General features: G+C 62.2%; 1 protein-coding gene across 10 annotated transcripts in view; it reads right to left on the reverse strand.

Annotated features, from left to right (window-relative positions):
* Positions 1–11437, reverse strand: part of ACSF3 (acyl-CoA synthetase family member 3) — a 63781-nt gene extending 52344 nt beyond the window's left edge. For 4 of the 10 annotated variants that reach the window (XM_047710107.1, XM_047710114.1, XM_047710112.1 and 1 more), the window contains exons 1-3: positions 5979–6064; positions 5170–5853; positions 3822–3977 (exon numbers count right to left, since the gene is read on the reverse strand). In XM_047710107.1, coding sequence (XP_047566063.1) covers positions 3822–3977; positions 5170–5853; positions 5979–5981 — 843 coding nt within the window. In that variant the 5' untranslated portion in view covers positions 5982–6064. Of the gene's footprint in view, positions 1–3821; positions 3978–5169; positions 5854–5978; positions 7601–7689; positions 10555–11154; positions 11266–11304 lie in introns of those variants that run through there. The other 6 variants (XM_047710115.1, XM_047710108.1, XM_047710111.1 and 3 more) reach the window with 6 other exon arrangements.
* Positions 11438–15958: the final 4521 nt, after the last annotated feature.

The following is a 15958-nucleotide window of genomic DNA, read 5'->3' on the forward strand; positions in this document are numbered from 1 at the left end:
CACCCTGCCCGAGAAGCCCCCACACTACGGCTCCGACCTGAGACTATGGGAGTGTCGTGCGCTCTGCCCCCCTCCCCCCAACTCTGCAGAAACCCTGATGTACATTCAGCCTGAGAACACCCCCCAACCCCACCAAGATGCCCACTGCTCAGATCCCAGAATGAACTTGGTCTGGGGTCACAGGTCTCCTGGGGCAGCATGGTTATGCCAGGGAGAGTGTCCTAGGCAGGGGTGGGGACCCCAGCAGCCTACATGGCTGAGCCCCTGAGAGCCCCAACCCCATGTGACCAGGGTTCTGGGGCAGCCGGCACAGCCTCTGCCCAGCAGGCAGGTTCCCAGGAGGTCCCATGGCACCACCCTGATTTAGTGCCTTTGGCAGAAATTGCCCTCTTGGCCAGAGGTGGAGATCCTGGGGCGTCAACCAGAGGGAATCCACAGAGACACAGGAGGGACACGCCCTCATCAGCAGCTGGCATGTTCCGCAGGCTATGACAGCAGCACTTGGCCCCCCCACCTCCCCGCCTGCCCTCATGTCAAGGCCATCTCACGAGGCCCGATCATGGGCCACGGAGAGCCTGTCACCCCATAGCTGGCCCATGCCGGGCTCAGCGGGGAGACCCCCACAGCCCAGGACCCCAGGCCGTCTACTGCCACCGCAGAAACCTGGCCCCACCTTACACAAAGTTCCTCAGAAGCTACGAACCGTCTCCTAAGCCCACACGGTACAAAGCAAAGAAGCTGTCGCTGCTAATTTACACGGACAACCGCTGAGCGTTTCCAGATCCCCTCAGAACCTGAGGCCTCTCTGAAACCTTAGAATTCATCCTGCTGACGGACGCACAGAATGAACTGAGAAAACGCACAAACGTTCACAGACACAAATGTGTGCACGCCCAGACCTTTGCAGGGAAGTTACTGTTTCAAGGAGGATGGATTTTAAGTGGACAGCTGTGTTACACTGTATCTACTTACACTGCTTCTTTACTTGGTACTAAAAAACTTATTAAACCAACAACTGCACCCCTCCACGGCTGAATGCCTGTGCCACAAATCCACACACTCACAACGTATTGAGACGGCACACCGAGGTTTTGAGCCGGCTACCCACCAGTGTGCCCTTGTTGTTGCTCACACAGCAAGAGGTGTCCACGTGTCATCCACTCACCCACAAACGCCCAGACCCTGCACTCCTTTACGACCTCGGGACACCCCACGAACAGAAGGAGCGACATCCTAGGGGGAGTGGGATGTGCAGGACACCTGGCCAGAGGTGGTGACCAATGTAGGGGCAGAAGCGGGACTGAGGTGAGGAGGGCAGTGGCCTCGGGGATCACGGCTGTGGGCACATTTACTGCAAGAGAGGCTCGAGTGTCGGAAGGGGAGGGGGAGAGAGGCAAGGGGACACGGTGCGCCCTCGGAGACGAGGCCCGGGCTAGCGGGCTGAGTTGCCTGGGGGGAGACCAGGCTTGGGTTGGGAGGGGGGGGCAGCGCTTTCTTCCTGTTCCTTCTCTGTGGTTCCTGGGTCTGTGGTTTGGGGAAGAAAAGATCTGCTTGGTCTCGTACTGCTGCCCCGAAGGGTGTCCCTGCCACCCCCACCAGGAGCACACACGTCACTCCCAAATCAGGAGCTGGGACATGGGGACTTTCACAACATCGGCCATTGTCGGCTGTCAGCCACTGGGGCTGCAAGTCAGGGTGGGTCAGCCTCTCCCTCTGTTTAAAGGGAACCTGGAAGCTTAGGTCTCCAGAGATCTGGTTCTGCCCCTCCCTCTTCCTGCCTCTCAAACCAAGCCGAGGACGGGGGACCCTGGGCAGCACGGCAGTGGCTCCCGAGAAAGGCTGGCCACTCGTCCAGGTCAGGGCAGCCATCCATCCGGTCAGGGTTGGGGAGAGCAGGGCCCTGGGTCAGAGCCCTGCCAAGAAGGGGCGTGTGCATGGGGGGAGGGTCACACATCACGTCTGCTGGGAGGACTTTATGTCTAGAAAGCGGACAGCGCCCCAGCCTGCTGCCCCAAAGGGCATCTGCAAGCCACAGATTCTCTGTCCACATAAGACCATTCGGGACTCTGCTGCTCAGGAACAGACGCGCGCTGGAGGCGGAGCTGTGGCGGCTGAAGGGGCGGACAGAAGGCCCCGAGCCCTCCTGGAGCCGTGCCCTGGGCTCTTGGGACAGGTCCGAAGCAACCACCTGGACCTGAGGGCCTCCACCCCTTCTGTCCAGTCCACAGCGGCTCCTTCTCTAACTCCTACCACCGGCCGTCAGAAGACAGGCTCACTGGCTCATCCGAGGCGAGCTCTTCCTGGACTGAAACTCTAGCAGCCGCCAGAGAAGAAAGGGTCCCCTTCTCCATGCTCTGTCTTCCTGGGAGAGGTGTCCGTGTCAGCTGCGATGCCCCTGCTGCGTGCTGGGCGCTCCTGCACATCCCCGGGACAGCGCTCACGCTGATCCTCCTCCCCAGAGGCCGAGACCGAGGGTCAGAGAGGCAGAAGGTTGCCTGGGCTGTGCTGCTGCGCGCGGCTGAGCTGGGTCTAGGCCAGCCGCCCCCAGAGCCTCACTCTGGACACACGTGTGGATTAAGGCTCTGGGCTGCGAGGGGAGGATGGGGCCTACGGCAGACAGGAAGGTGGATGCTGCTGAACACTGGAGACCAGGGACCCTGAGGCACCTTCGGGAGGGCTGCCGGGCAGGGAACCTGGGCGCTCTCCCTAACAGACTGTCCGTTGGGTCAGGAGCCTTCAGGCAGCTGGAGTGCTGGGTGAGCACCCACCAGAGGGCGAGCTCGGTCTCCTCTGGCTGGGGACGGCTCGCCCCTGTGGGACAGCCCCCACACAGCCACCAATCCACACCAGGAGCCTGGCCTCGGGGGTGCCCTGGGCTCTTCACCTTGGCGATCTGGCTATTTGGTGTTTTGAAAAGTAGCACGACATGACCTAACCGTTCTTTTTCAACATCTTCCCTGTGACTAAAAGCTATGTTCATCACAGAAATTGTAGCAAAAGTCAACGCACATTTCAAAGCGCCATGCTTCAGCGTCTCTGCGAACGCAGTCAGCCAGCCGTGCTGGGCGGCCCCTCCCAGGACACAGGCCCAGCCGCTTTCTCCTGGGGCGTCTGTGTGGAGCCCGGCCTCAACCACCACAGATGGGGAACCGAGGCTCAGAGTCCAGTGGCAGGTCCGCACCTGGCCAGGTCTGTCTTCCCTGCAAAGTGGCCTCGTCATCACTGTGCTCTGTTCCACCGGGGGACCCGGGGGGCTGCCCCGCCGGGCTGACTGGGAGGGGAAGGAACATCACGCTACAAAAACGCACACATTGGGGACCAACCAAGGGCCCCCAGCTGCACCTCCTGCTCCAGAACAAAGGAAAGCTGGTGTTCTTGGCTGAGCAATGGGCCCAAAACGTCCTGTTCTAATCCATGTGGATACGCCACCTCGTGGGGCAAAGGGACTCTGCAGGCGCGGTTAAGGCGTGTGAGAAAGCAGGGTGCCCTGGCCGCGCAGACGGATCCCTGTGCTCACGGGGTGCAGATGCGGCGGACAGAGCTGTGGTGAGGCGGCTGACAGGCAAGGGCACGGGGCCGCGGGATGCCAGAAGCAGCAAGAAACGGCCTTTCCAGACGCAGGCAGCCCCGCCCACACTCCAACGTTCGCTCCCCAAGACTCTCAGAAGTCTGGGTGTTGTTTTAGGCTCTCCCAGTCTGGGATCATTTGTCAGAGCAGCAACAGGGACTCACACAGCTGGCAAAGTTGACACCACCGAGGAAGGCGGCTGGTCCACGGGCACCCGGATCCAGCCACGGCACGAGCCTGACCCCCGACTTACCAGCTGTGCGCTGAACTCAGGGAGCATCACACAGGTGGCCCCCACCCAGAGTGGACACAGCAGCTTGTTGACCACGCCGTGCACGTGGTGCAGCGGGAGGACATGGAGAATCACGTCGTCTTTACTCCACGCCCACTTGTGGACCAGCCCCGTCACCTGTGGGATGATAGCACAGCCTCAGACGGGATGGAAGCCGCCAGGCCAGCCAGGGCCTCCGCAGCCGGGGAGACAAGCCGGGAGGCTCGCACTCTGCTGGCCAGCCCTTCACAGCATCTGGAGGGGACGGCGGCCATGTGCCCAGGGTCTACTGGCTCGTTTGCAGACCTCCAGGTCCAAGAACAGAACTGGACACGGTCAGAGCTTTGATGTGGGGGCCCCAAGGCCTCCACATGCGCTCTCGGTGGCCCCGTTCCCAGGCAGGCAGAGGCATGATCCCAGCTCCAGTGGGCCCTGGGGTTCCAGGCGTCTGCAGGGTCCAGGCCTGAATCTGAGCGCCCACCCTACTCTGCCTCCTGACTCGGCGCCTCCCTCACCCCAGCTGAACGGTCACAGCACCCGGAGGTGGGTTCCCACCACGTCCTGAGCTTTGAGTGAGATGCACCGTGAAACACGTCCACTGGAATCTTCTGAAAGTTACCCGTGAGGATGCCTGCAAGCCTCCACGACCACTGCGGGCAAACACAGGGACAGATGCACCCTCACAGGCACTGGGCAGCAGATGGTCTCTGCAGACAAGAGGTACGTCTTACAGGAGACACAGAGAACCTACCAATGATGCCATGGCTGCAGTCAGCCCGGACTCAGTTTACCCCGCCGCTGAGACTCAACGGCACTGACCTCACACCTCACCTCTGGTTCTGAGCGTCTCCTATTTTATTGCTCCTAGAGAACGAGAGTCTGGATCATGTATTTTGGAAGCAGAGAGGACAGAAATGGCAGGTAAGTAAAGCAGCTGGGGAGCTCGGCTGAGATGCTGAGCCCTGGAACACGAGAACAGCACCCGAACACGGGACCTGAGTCCTGCACTCAGATCTGGAGAGAAGGCTGGTTCTCAGTGCTGAACCTGCATCTGAATGTCTGCACCCCAGCTGCTGCCTCTGAAACCCTCAGCATCATATACGGGCCACACTGTTCTTTGCTGGCTACGGAGCCCTAAGGAGCCCTCGGGGGAGGCCCCGCTTTCCCAGAGCCCATCCCACAGTTCTGAAGGACTGGTGGCCACTTCCGGCCACAGGCTTTAGGGAGGGCCATTAGAACGGGGGCAGCCTCAGGTGGTGGCCTGGGAAAGGCAGGACAGACCCCCCCAGGGGCCCCGGTATTGCAGACCCCCCTGGCCCCCAGCACTCACCATGGCCCTGATGTTGCCGTGAGTGCTCAGCACGCCCTTGGGCCTCCCCGTAGTCCCGCTGGTGTAGATGATCATGGCGCCTCGGTCTCTCCAGTTCCGCTCAGGCACCCCCCACGCCCCAGGCTCCTCAGGGGCCGTACCATAGACCGTGGGTGGGAGGGGCAGCAGGGGGACCCCCAGCTTCCTGACCACCGGGTGCAGGAGTTCCAGGTACTCCTGGCTGGCGAGGACCACAGCGCTCCGGGAGTCCCGGATGAAATACTCCAGCTCAGCCTGGGGGTGCTTCCGGTAGAGGGGGACAGCAATGCCTCCGCCCATCCATGAGGCCCACTGTGCCACCACGTAGGAGACGTCGTTGGAGCACAGGAAGGAGACCCTCTCCTCCTGGAGGTCCCCATCAGCACGCTCGAGGACACGGCACAGCTCCCGGGACAGGCGCAGGCTGTGGTTGTAAAGGTCCCTGTACGTGTGCTGGCCATGCTGGTCAACCAGAGCAATCCTGTCCGCAAAGGCCAGGGCGCGGGTGTACACCGGGGCGCTCCCGTCAGCACAGACGGCTGGGGTGGTGTGCAGGGGGCTGCTTCCGCTGCCTCTCCAGGGGGCCAGCCGCTGGGAGGCCAGAGCACAGAGCAGGCGTGGGAAGGACATCACGGGATGGGGCAGCATCACGCCAGCTTGATGGACCTGGGGCGGGGCCGGAAGAGAGGAACAGCAAGCATGGTCACCCGTCTGTTCTCACCTCTGCCCACCCGACAGAGCGCGCCCACTGCACTCCTGAGGTAACCTCCCCAGGCAGAAGGCGAGGCCACCATGTGACAGCTTCCGGGTCCATTCACGGCCCAACATTCCAGCTCCCGTCTCCTCTCAGGGATGGACTTCAAAAGCAGTCAAGATGCTAAAACAATGAAACTCGGTAAAACCAAGGAAAGGCGAATTCAGTGCCCTTAAAGTAAATTCTGAAGAATGGTTTTTATTTTCTTTTAAAGATTTTATTTTTATTTGACAGACAGAGATCACAAGTAGGCAGAGCAGCGGGCAGAGAGAGAGGAGGAAGCAGGCTCCCTGCTGAGCAGAGAGCCCGATGCGGGGCTTGATCCCAGCACCCTGAGATCGTGACCTGAGCCGAAGGCAGAGGCTTAACCCACTGAGCCACCCAGACGCCCTGAAGAATGGTTTTGAGCTGGAAAATGACTAGCCAAGAGGGGAAAGCCCCAAGGACGGCTCAGCACCCCTTTTCTGTCCACACACGGGCCAAGCCCAGACATGTGGCTCACTTCTGCTCCACGCACCCCCCACAGGGAGGGCATGTGGGGACACAGGTGAGCGGACATGTCCTGGGAGTGTCAGTCCAGCTTTAAGCTCAATCGGGACTCCTCCCTCTCCCCTGCTAGTCTAACTATTAAAATAACCGCCCGGTGCGGCCGGCCAGGAGGAAGAGCCTGCTGAAAGGGGCTGTGGCCAGCCGGCGTTCGAAGGCAATGTCCTGAGTGCCAAGGCAAGGGAGAGCCAGGCAGGGCCAGGCAGCCTCCTGCAGTGGGTCTGAAGCTCCGGCCTTTGCGGGCTGGTCTGGCTCCGTGCCCATGTCCTGCGTGGGGACAGCACCTCACAGGGACAGCCATGAGCGTCGGCAGCTAACAGGAACAGACGCACACTTTCCAGATCGCTTCTGCAGGCACAGCTCCACTCCAGAGTCGGGGGCCCACAGACACGCTGGACCCTGCCTCCAGCAGAACTGGAAGACTCCTTCCCAGAGCCAGGCCGGCCGGTAAGGTCAGTAACTACCGTCCGCTCTGGTCGGCTCACTCTTCCCCACCGTCACCTCTGGTGCGCGGGGTCACTGCGCCTCCCTCCCTGGGCTCAGCCCCTTTCTGGGCTCACGTGTTCCCCAGGGATTTCTAATGAGCACCATCTGACACGGCAAGTGAGATGCCCCTCCCACCCTCTGCCATGTTTGTGCCTCTCAACCTGGCCTTCAACCACCCTGTTCAGTAAACAAGGAGACCACCTTTGACCCTAGCTCACGCAAAAGAAAATTCGAAACTGCTCAGCCAGCAGGCGGGCACAGACGGAGCCCAGCCTGGGGCTTCCCTCCCCCAGCCAAGCACACCAGAGCCGGCAGCTGCGTCAGCTCATGACTGCACACCCACCGTTCCCAGGGGCAGCTAGGCCCCGGGGACCCCAGACAGCACGTGTGAATGCCACCAGCCAACAGGACACCTGCCAGCCGTGAGTGGCAGAACAGAAGCTGTAAGTGTTGTCCCCTCTGCGGCAGGCCCAGCAGAACAGAGATGCTTAGGAACGCCTGAGCAGGCAGGGGCCAGGCTCCCCTGCTGCCTCCCTCGGGCTCAGGCTCAGTCTCCCACGCCCCCTCCCCCAGAGATCCACGTTTTTTTCTCTCTCCCAGAAACTTGCTGGGGGGTGGGGGGGACACTAATGTGTTATTGTTTGTTATGCGTACTAAACAGTTTTGTTCTCTGTTCTTAATTTAACAACAGATTATACACAACGCTCTATAATTACCTAACCAGACAGACGCTCCAGGGCAGGGGGAGCTGCCGGAACAGGGTGATGCCTTGAACTCGGGCTGCTCAGCACGCTGGCTCTGGGGCAGCTGGGGCTCCACACAGTCTCCGTGCAGGCCGGCCACACCGCAGCAGACCCCGCGGGCCTCCGAGGACCCTCTCAGCTGCGGCTCCTTGCTCCGAGGTGCCGGGCAAATATTCCTCAACGCCCCACAGCCCCCACCGGACGGCGAGCCCTCAGATGCACCAGAGCCACGTCACTCCCAGATGAGGGAGGCGGTCTTCTGGAGCCGCGGTGTCCTACCACTTCTCCGCGCCCTTGTCCTGACCCCCACACAGGGTTCAGAGGTGGACTGGGGGCTGGTTCCACATCTCCGGACTTCTGTTAGCATAAAGAAACCTGACACGCGGTAAGGAAACAGTAATGCCATGAGCGCGTCAGACATGCCAGTTTCGGGAAGAAAGAGAGCTGGCGAGGGGCAAAGCAGCGTAGCCTGCCAGGTTTCCTGTCCCCACTTCCTGCAGACCCTCCTGTTCCCCTACAGCGGCGCGGAAAACTAAACAGAGTGTGCAACTAGAAAACCTGCTACCAGCCTCTCTGGCCGGATTCTTGCTGGGGAGAGTACGACGGAGACGTCCCGGGGTGTGCGGTGGAGTGGACAGTGTCCTCTGGGGTGCTAAGGAGCAGGGCAGCCCGGCTGCCGGAAAAGCTGCTTCTCCCAGCCCTCTCCTGGGAGAGGTGGTGCCCGGTCCAGGTCTCCCAGGGCGGGGGGGCCTCCCCTCCAGGGTCTCAAAGCACAGACACCTCCTGCCTCCTCACTGGGAGAGGGGAGCAAGCCGCCTGCGTCTGCCGGGGCCCGAGAAGCAGCACCATCCTGAGCCAGACGGCAGCCGTGAGAAGCTGGAGCCCGGCGCTGGCCACACAGAACTGGAAAACAGGGCTACGCCCATCTTCCTCCCTTGTGGGGCCTCGGCCGACTCCGCAAGCAGGGCTGGGGGTGGAAGCTGCGAGAGGTGGTCACAGCAACAACCCCAGAGAACCCAAGAGGGAAAGTCCCCTGCCCGACACCACAAGATGATGGGAGAACCGGCCATCCAAGCCCAGGCCTGGCGGGTCCCCCCACACTCCCATTCGGCCGTAGGACAAGTGGCAAGGAGTGTCCATGATGGGGAGCTGCCCGGAGAGGCTGACACCTGAGTCAACCAAGAGGCCTTGGCAGCCAGGCTGCCCCCAGGACCCGGGGGGCCCCTCTGACGAGGGCACCAACTTGGCCCTCCCAAAGGGTAATTCAGTATCACTTCCAGGATAAGACAAAATTTAAAAACCTCAGAAAATACAAGCCCTTTGCTCCCAGGTTGTTCTCCTTAAAATGTACCCTCAGAAAACAATCAGAGATGCACAGAGGGGAGGTCCACGGCAGCACCATTTGATACCGAGAACTGGTTCCAAAGGGTCCAGATGGGGTCTACGGAGGTCAGCGGGGAGGGCACGAGCTGGCCGCCAGGCCGTGTCCTGCAAGAGCTCCAGGCACGGGCAGGTAACCCCCCCGGTGTTCGGAAGTCACAGGGTGCAGGGGATGTCCGAGTTTTCTCAGCACGTCCCCGTCTTCTCCAGTTTTTCGAAAAATGAGCATGTACGACCTTCATAATCCAACTTTTTAAAAGCCTAATAAATGTCACTTGTTTCTTAAAACTGGAGATGCTTGAACTTCAGTATTAGTATTTTCTTTCGCACAAAAAAGAAAAAAAACAAAAAATTTTGTTCTGGATGGTGGATCTACGGGTTTGTAAGCGTCTGTAGCTCTCCGATTTCTCAAACGGGGGAAGCGGACAGCAGGGGAGAACAGCAGTCTCCTCCGGGCTGGAACTCCTGGTTCACAGACGTCTGTGCGGCCAGTGACGTCCGGCCTGCGGCACACACACTGCACACGCACACACGCTTGCGGCCATCTGCTGGAGGGACCAGCCGGGAGCGGATGCTGCAGGCACGCCCTCCTGGGAGGGGCAGCGGGGCTGCAGCTGGGGGGGGCAGGAAAGGACGCTGAGCCAATGTGGGGGCTCCTGAGCTCACAGTGGGTGGTTCCCGGGTTGAGGCCCTCCCAGTGCTCACCGGGGGCCTCACAACAAAAATAACTTAATTTGGGTAAACACGGTCAGAGTCCCCTGCAAAGAGGCTGCCCTAATTTGTTCTCCCAGCAAACATGTGGGGGCATGGGGCCCTCCCTTCAAAACAGCTCCAAGTCACTCAGGTTTGTGACCCAGAACTCACTCCTTCACACACAGAACAGAGCGACATCTTCATTTTGGCTTGAACAGGCACAATCAGGATCAGGATCCGCCTTGAACAGGCACAAGTACCAACCTCTTGAGGGCAGAGGACTTGTGTGTCTCCCTCGCGAACACCTCCCGGTCCAGAAAGACCAAGAAACCCCCTGAGGAGAGCCCCACCCTCCGACCACGGGGGCCTCCCGTGGTCATGGGGTTCCCGTCACGGCCAGTGCCACGGCCTGGAGGGAACGGCCACTAAGGACATGCAGTTGGACCATGGGCTCTCCCGGTCAGCCGCCCGCTTCACGTAACTGCTCTCAACGTGCCCGGCCCAGGGTAAGCAGCGCCGCGTGCGGCAACGTCAGAGCCTCGGCCCACACCACAGAAACCTGACTTTTGGGGAGCTGGGCCAGCCCCGCCTTCTCCCAGGGGGCACACGCTGCCCTCGGATTCCGCAGGAGCCTGGCCACCCAGGCAGACCGCCAGAGCATGTGCGCCTCGAGGAAGCCTCCCTGACACGGGGGTGCCCCTGCGGACTCGGACTCAGCGCACACCCCGCGTCGGCTCCTCCCGTTAGCCTCCGCGCCGACCGTCAGGACAAGACCCGCCGTACGGCCGGTGGCCAGCCGCAAAGACCACGTCCTGTGGTCGGCTGCCCCGGCGGCCCGGGTGCACGAGGACCACCTTCTCCGCGTGCTGGGAGGCACTCATGTCCACACCAGGCCTCCGGTTTCGGGGGCTGGTCTCAAGGTCGTATTTTTAAGGCACGGGCACCCACGGACACGACATCAAACTCCGCGCCCAAAGGGACAGACGCGCGCTTAAGCCCGCCTCCGTGCTAGGCAGCGAGGCGCCGGCTCCGAAGGCCGTCCGGAGGGACGGAGCTCGCACCCGGCCGGCGTCCCCGCCACTGCCCAGGCCAGCCTGGAAGAGGGCCCTCTCGTCCCAGCGGTCGCGTCCCAGCGCCCCCGCGCCGGCCGGGGGCTCACACGCCTCCCCTCTGGGGCCCCGACTTCCCGCCCCTTCCCGGGGCTCACGGCCCCCGCCTCCCAGAAGGGGCTGCTCACAGGGCCTCGGAGTGCCTGTCCCCAGACCCCCGGCCCAGGAGCCGCCGGACCCCGTGCGCAGGGGCACCCCACACTCGCGCGCCCGCGGAACAGAACCGACTTCGCGCGGCACGAGAGGCTCCGCTCACCGGGGCCGCAGGCCGCCCGCCCGCCCGCGCCCGCACGGCCCCCGGAGCCGCGCCTCGGGCGGGGTCCCCGCACTCCACACGGGCCAGCCACCTGCGGCCACGGGGGCGGGGCGGGGACACCCGCGGGGCCCAGGGGGCGGCCGGCTCTACCTCGGCTGGCCCGGCGCCCGCTCCTCCTCCTCCCGCGCCTCCTCGGGCCCGTCCGCGGCCGGAACCGGAAGCCCGGCTGCGCGCGCACCAACCGCGTCCGGCGCCCGAGCGCGTCCCCCCGCGCGTGCGGCTCCTCGGAGGCGGGTTCCGGGCGCGGCCGGGCGGGGCCGGGGGCTCCCGTGGGGTCAGCGACCGCGTCCGCGCGAGGCCGTGTACAGCCCGACGGCCCAGGTCACTCCGGCGTGCGGGCGTGCGGGGCTCCCGCGAGGACGGCGCTGCCCTGGGGCCAACCCTCCGGACGCGGGGCAGAGAGACCGAGCGGCGGAAAGGGCAGAGGGAAGACGGGACGGGCCGAGCCGGAGGTCCTGTCGGGAGGGAGACGGACGGCGGGCGGCCGCGGGGTGCGGGGAGGGTGCGGGAGGGCGCTGAGGCCGCAGCTGCTCCGGGTGTGCAGCGGAGCGGGGCTGACCGGGGCCGACCGGGGCCGACGAGGCCGACCCGAACTGCAGGCCGCCGGCTCACTCGCCCGCGGGGACCGGCCGGGGACAGCGGTGCCGCCGGGTCTGGCACCGAACGTGGGTGTCCCCGAGAACTCAGGCTGCGACCTAACGCCCAAGGTGCTGAGGAGGGCGCAGAAGGCTGAGGAACTCCTGGCCCTCAGCAGGGGGACCTTTGGGAGGTGCTTAGGCCCCGAGGGACCTTCCTACCTTGACAACAGACCCCAGGGAGCTCCCTCGCCCTCTGGCTGCGAGGACACAGCCAGACCACAGACTGGCAGCCAGTGCGCAGCAGACGGGAGTCGGGGCTCCTGGTCTCCAGCTTGCAGGGCTGTGGGTCCCAGCAGACTGGAGTCCGGTTGCACAGCCTCCTCCTTCCTTCCCAGCGCCCGTCCCACCCCGCTCCGTTCTCCTTCGAACTCCCTCCGGAGCCAGCCACCCCCTGGCGCCCCGGACACCCCGACTTCACGGCAGTTGCCTGAGATAGTCCCCGCTGCGCCCCTGCTGCCCTTTCCCGTGGAAGCCAGAGTCAGATCCCAGCATCCGTCCCGCTCCCACTCCTCGCGGGCACCCCCTCCCGACAGGTGGGAGCGCCCATCCCCGGGGGGGGAAGGTGACACCGGCAAATTATCTGGTGCATGCGCTCCTTTGAGAGATCTGAACAAGGGAGGGAGAGTTTGGGCGTAGAGAGGGACAGTCACACAGGAAAGGGATCAGGAGAAAGGGTGACCATACAGAGAACACGGGAAGACACGCAGCAGAGGCAGAGAGATCATGGTATCCTGGAGGGCCGTTCCCCGCAGCACTTACAGACTCACAGCCGTGGACACATCTACAAGGTGCCCACTCCCTGCAAACGTTGAGCTAACCAAGTCTATGACCGAGTCTCGGAAGGAGGGATGGGGTACAGGAAGGGCACGGCTGGAAGGAGAGAGAGTTCGGTGTGTCCACCACAGGAGCAACAGGGACAGGGACGCTGGTGGAGGCCGTGCAGGAGGGAAGCAGCACCACCTCTGTGGGCAGAAAGGGGAGGGTGGTCCCTGTGTAACCGGGTGTAACTGTGATAAAATCATCTTTTTTTTTTTTCCACTATAAATCATCTTAAAAGGGGGTGGGAACAAGGAAGCACTTCATGTAAACTTCCTGGCTCTGAGCCAGCGGAAGCACCTGCCCAGCATGGCCACGGGGGCTGTGTTCCTGCCTCTGGCCCCCAAGTGCACCAAGAGGACCCCCGAGGGAGGGTGTCCACCAGGCACAGTAAATCCTCATGGCCCTCAGTGTTTCCACGGCCTCCCCTTGGCCTCGAGGCAGTTCACAAGACCAGTTCAGAAGGCCGGTGTGCAGATGCCCCCATGTCCCCAGGCACGTTCCAGACACAGACATAGAGCCCCGCCCTCCTGGAGCTCAGGGCTTGCAGATCGGCGAGCGGGGGGCGTGCAGGGGGTGAGTGGTGAGTACACAGACACGTGAACAAGGCATATGCCACATGAGGTCATGGACTGACTGTATCCTCCCTGCCCCCCGAGTTCCTGTGTTCAAACTGTCCCTTATGTTAAGAAGTGGGGTCTTGGCAAGGCAGTTAGGGTAGATGAGGGTGTGAGGCAGAGCCCCGGTGAGTCCCAGGAGAGCTTGCCTCCTCTCTGCTCTCTGCTGCGCAAGGACACAGCAGCTGATGTGGCCTGGCCAGGACGCCGGCTCTCAGCAGACGCTGGGCTTGGACTGGCGTGTCTGCGTGACCATCCGGCAAGGGCTGTACTGTCCCCGTCTCACAGATGAGGAAACAGACTCAGAGAAGTCACGGTGCTTGTCCACACTCATGTGCCTACTATGTGCCAGAGCTGGGATTTCCAACACAGAACCCACCCACATGCTGCGCCCTCCCCCCGCCGCTGCATGCCTCCCACCTTGTCGCGGCAGAGGCTGACAGCCATCCAGACACACGTGTCCCTTCGCTTCAGACCAGACTCCATCCCACATGCCGCCACACCAACTTCCTCCGTAAAGAAGGAGTCATCTCCACAAGCTGCGTCCTTGGAGCTGTTCACGGCTGCGCTACCCCTGATGGCCGCAAACCAGGAGACACCCCATGGCCCACGGCAGGCCTGGCGAGTTAGGGGAGCAGAGTAACGAGACACTGTGTCACCATGAAAAGGGTAAGAGGAAAGCCATACAGAATCCTAGAATTGCCTACGACAGTCTGTGTGGTTGAATAAAAATAGCGTGAAAATACTTTCTGGGTGCCCGGGTGGCTTTGTCAGTTAAGGATCGACTCTTGATTTCGGCTCAGGTCAGGGTTGTGGGATCGAGCCCTGAGTCAGGCTCTGTGCTCAGTGCAGTCTGCTCAGGAAGCTCTCTCCCCGCTCCTCTCCTCCTGCTCATGTGTGCCCTCTCTTTAAAATCTTTAAAAAAAAAGAACATTTAAGAAGTAGAACACAAAATTGCACATGTAGTAGGATGTCCCACAGTGTGTGTGGCCTGAGTGCAGGACAGCGTGAGAAATGGCAGCCAGCGTCTTCTGACGGGGTGAACTGCAGGGCCCCATGTCGCCCCGTGAGCTCACACATGCTCCCTGCACCTTGAGTCCTACAGCTGGCAGACCCGCGTCAGCCTGGAGAGGCAAGCCCCTCCCTCTCCTGAAGCCCCCCAGAGGGAGGTCCCACCTGTCCCAAACCTGGGCTACCGGTAGATCTGATCCTGGGAGGAGGGGTGCCCTGAGGAGGGAGTCTTCGGTGGGCAGGGCCTCCGTGGGGCTGTGTGGTGCTGACCTGCCCAGGCTGTTCCTACGTCCGATGGGGAGCCCCCACGAACATAACGGGGTGCTGTTGGTGTCTGGGGCTTCTTGTCTGCAGAACGGTAAGGCGGCCCCACACCCGTTCCTGGTGGGCTCCCACTACAAGGACCTCAGGGCCAGGACACTTACAGTTGCTCTGAGACACTAACCGCCGTCACTGGTCATCAGCATCTCGGTCAGCGGCCCCTCCACAGACTGCCCAGAGCGGGTGCTCAGCACGTGGATGTTGGAGTAATGGGGTGGCCCCTCCAGAGGGCAGACTGGAGTGTTCATGGCCTCTGCGTGGGGCGAGTGGCGCCCCAACACTGTGGGCGGGATCGTGGGCAGCCCGGCCTCACCCTGAGGCCCCCTGTCCACTCCCGACCCCCAGCGCTTCCCGGAGGAAACCGTTCCAGCTGGAGCATCTTGGAAATGGGCAGAGAGGCGGGCTAGGAATACCGCCCCCCCCTTGGTTCTGTTCACACCTCCAGCTCACTGAGCCCAAACTGCTGGGGGCACTTGGGTCACAGCTTTTCACTTGATCAAAGCAAAACACGGGCCTGGCTGGTGGCAGGTTCCACAGAAAGGGAGCACATTCCCTTCCCGCTGTCGGCTTGCGACGGTTGGACGGGGAGTGGGTGTTGGCCGAGGAGGGGTTCCACGGCCCTGGATGTATGTACAGGGGTGGGCTAGTCAGCAGTGGGGGTCCTGTTCTGGTCCTGCCAGCGGCCGCCAGCTTCCCAGCACCTGTGCCCACGCAGGTCCCATCCCAAGCGATAGGGCCGGCCTGTGTCAACAGCGGCTGTGCAAGAATGAGCATGTGGGCGCGCGCGAGGCATCAGCATCCCGCCCTGCTCGCGGTCAGTCGCCTGCCTGGGGGCCACCGGCCACCATGTTGCAGGAGGCCCGGCAGCCCCGGGTAAGGCCACGTGCGAGGCCCCAGGGCCCCACCCGCAGCCGCATCAGCACCCACTGGGAAGCGGCGCCTCCAGCCCCGGCTGGGCCTCCAGACCAGCCGGCGGCCCGTGCCGACCTTCCAGCAGGACCTCGGGGAGCCCCTGAGCCCACCCCGCGGAGCCGCTCCTGGACTCCTGACCTGGAAACCTGCGAGATAATAAACACTTGTGATTTTAAGCCACTAAGTTCACGTGAACACCGCAATAGAGAATGAAGCACTGCTCCAATCAGGTAGGGCTGTGTGACATTTGACAAATTACCCTCGGAGTCTGTTTCTACCTGAGATAAGAATGCCTACTTTCAGTGGACATTGCAAAGTTACGATTTTCCATGTAAAGCCTTTAGCCCTGTGCCCTCAATATGGCAAATGCTGAATAAGTAGTTTCCCCCACATCACTTCAAACATGTGCATGGCAGCCAGCATAGGAGG

The sequence above is a fragment of the Lutra lutra genome, chromosome 17, assembly GCF_902655055.1.
Source record: "Lutra lutra chromosome 17, mLutLut1.2, whole genome shotgun sequence".
NCBI classification, from domain to species: domain Eukaryota; kingdom Metazoa; phylum Chordata; class Mammalia; order Carnivora; family Mustelidae; genus Lutra; species Lutra lutra.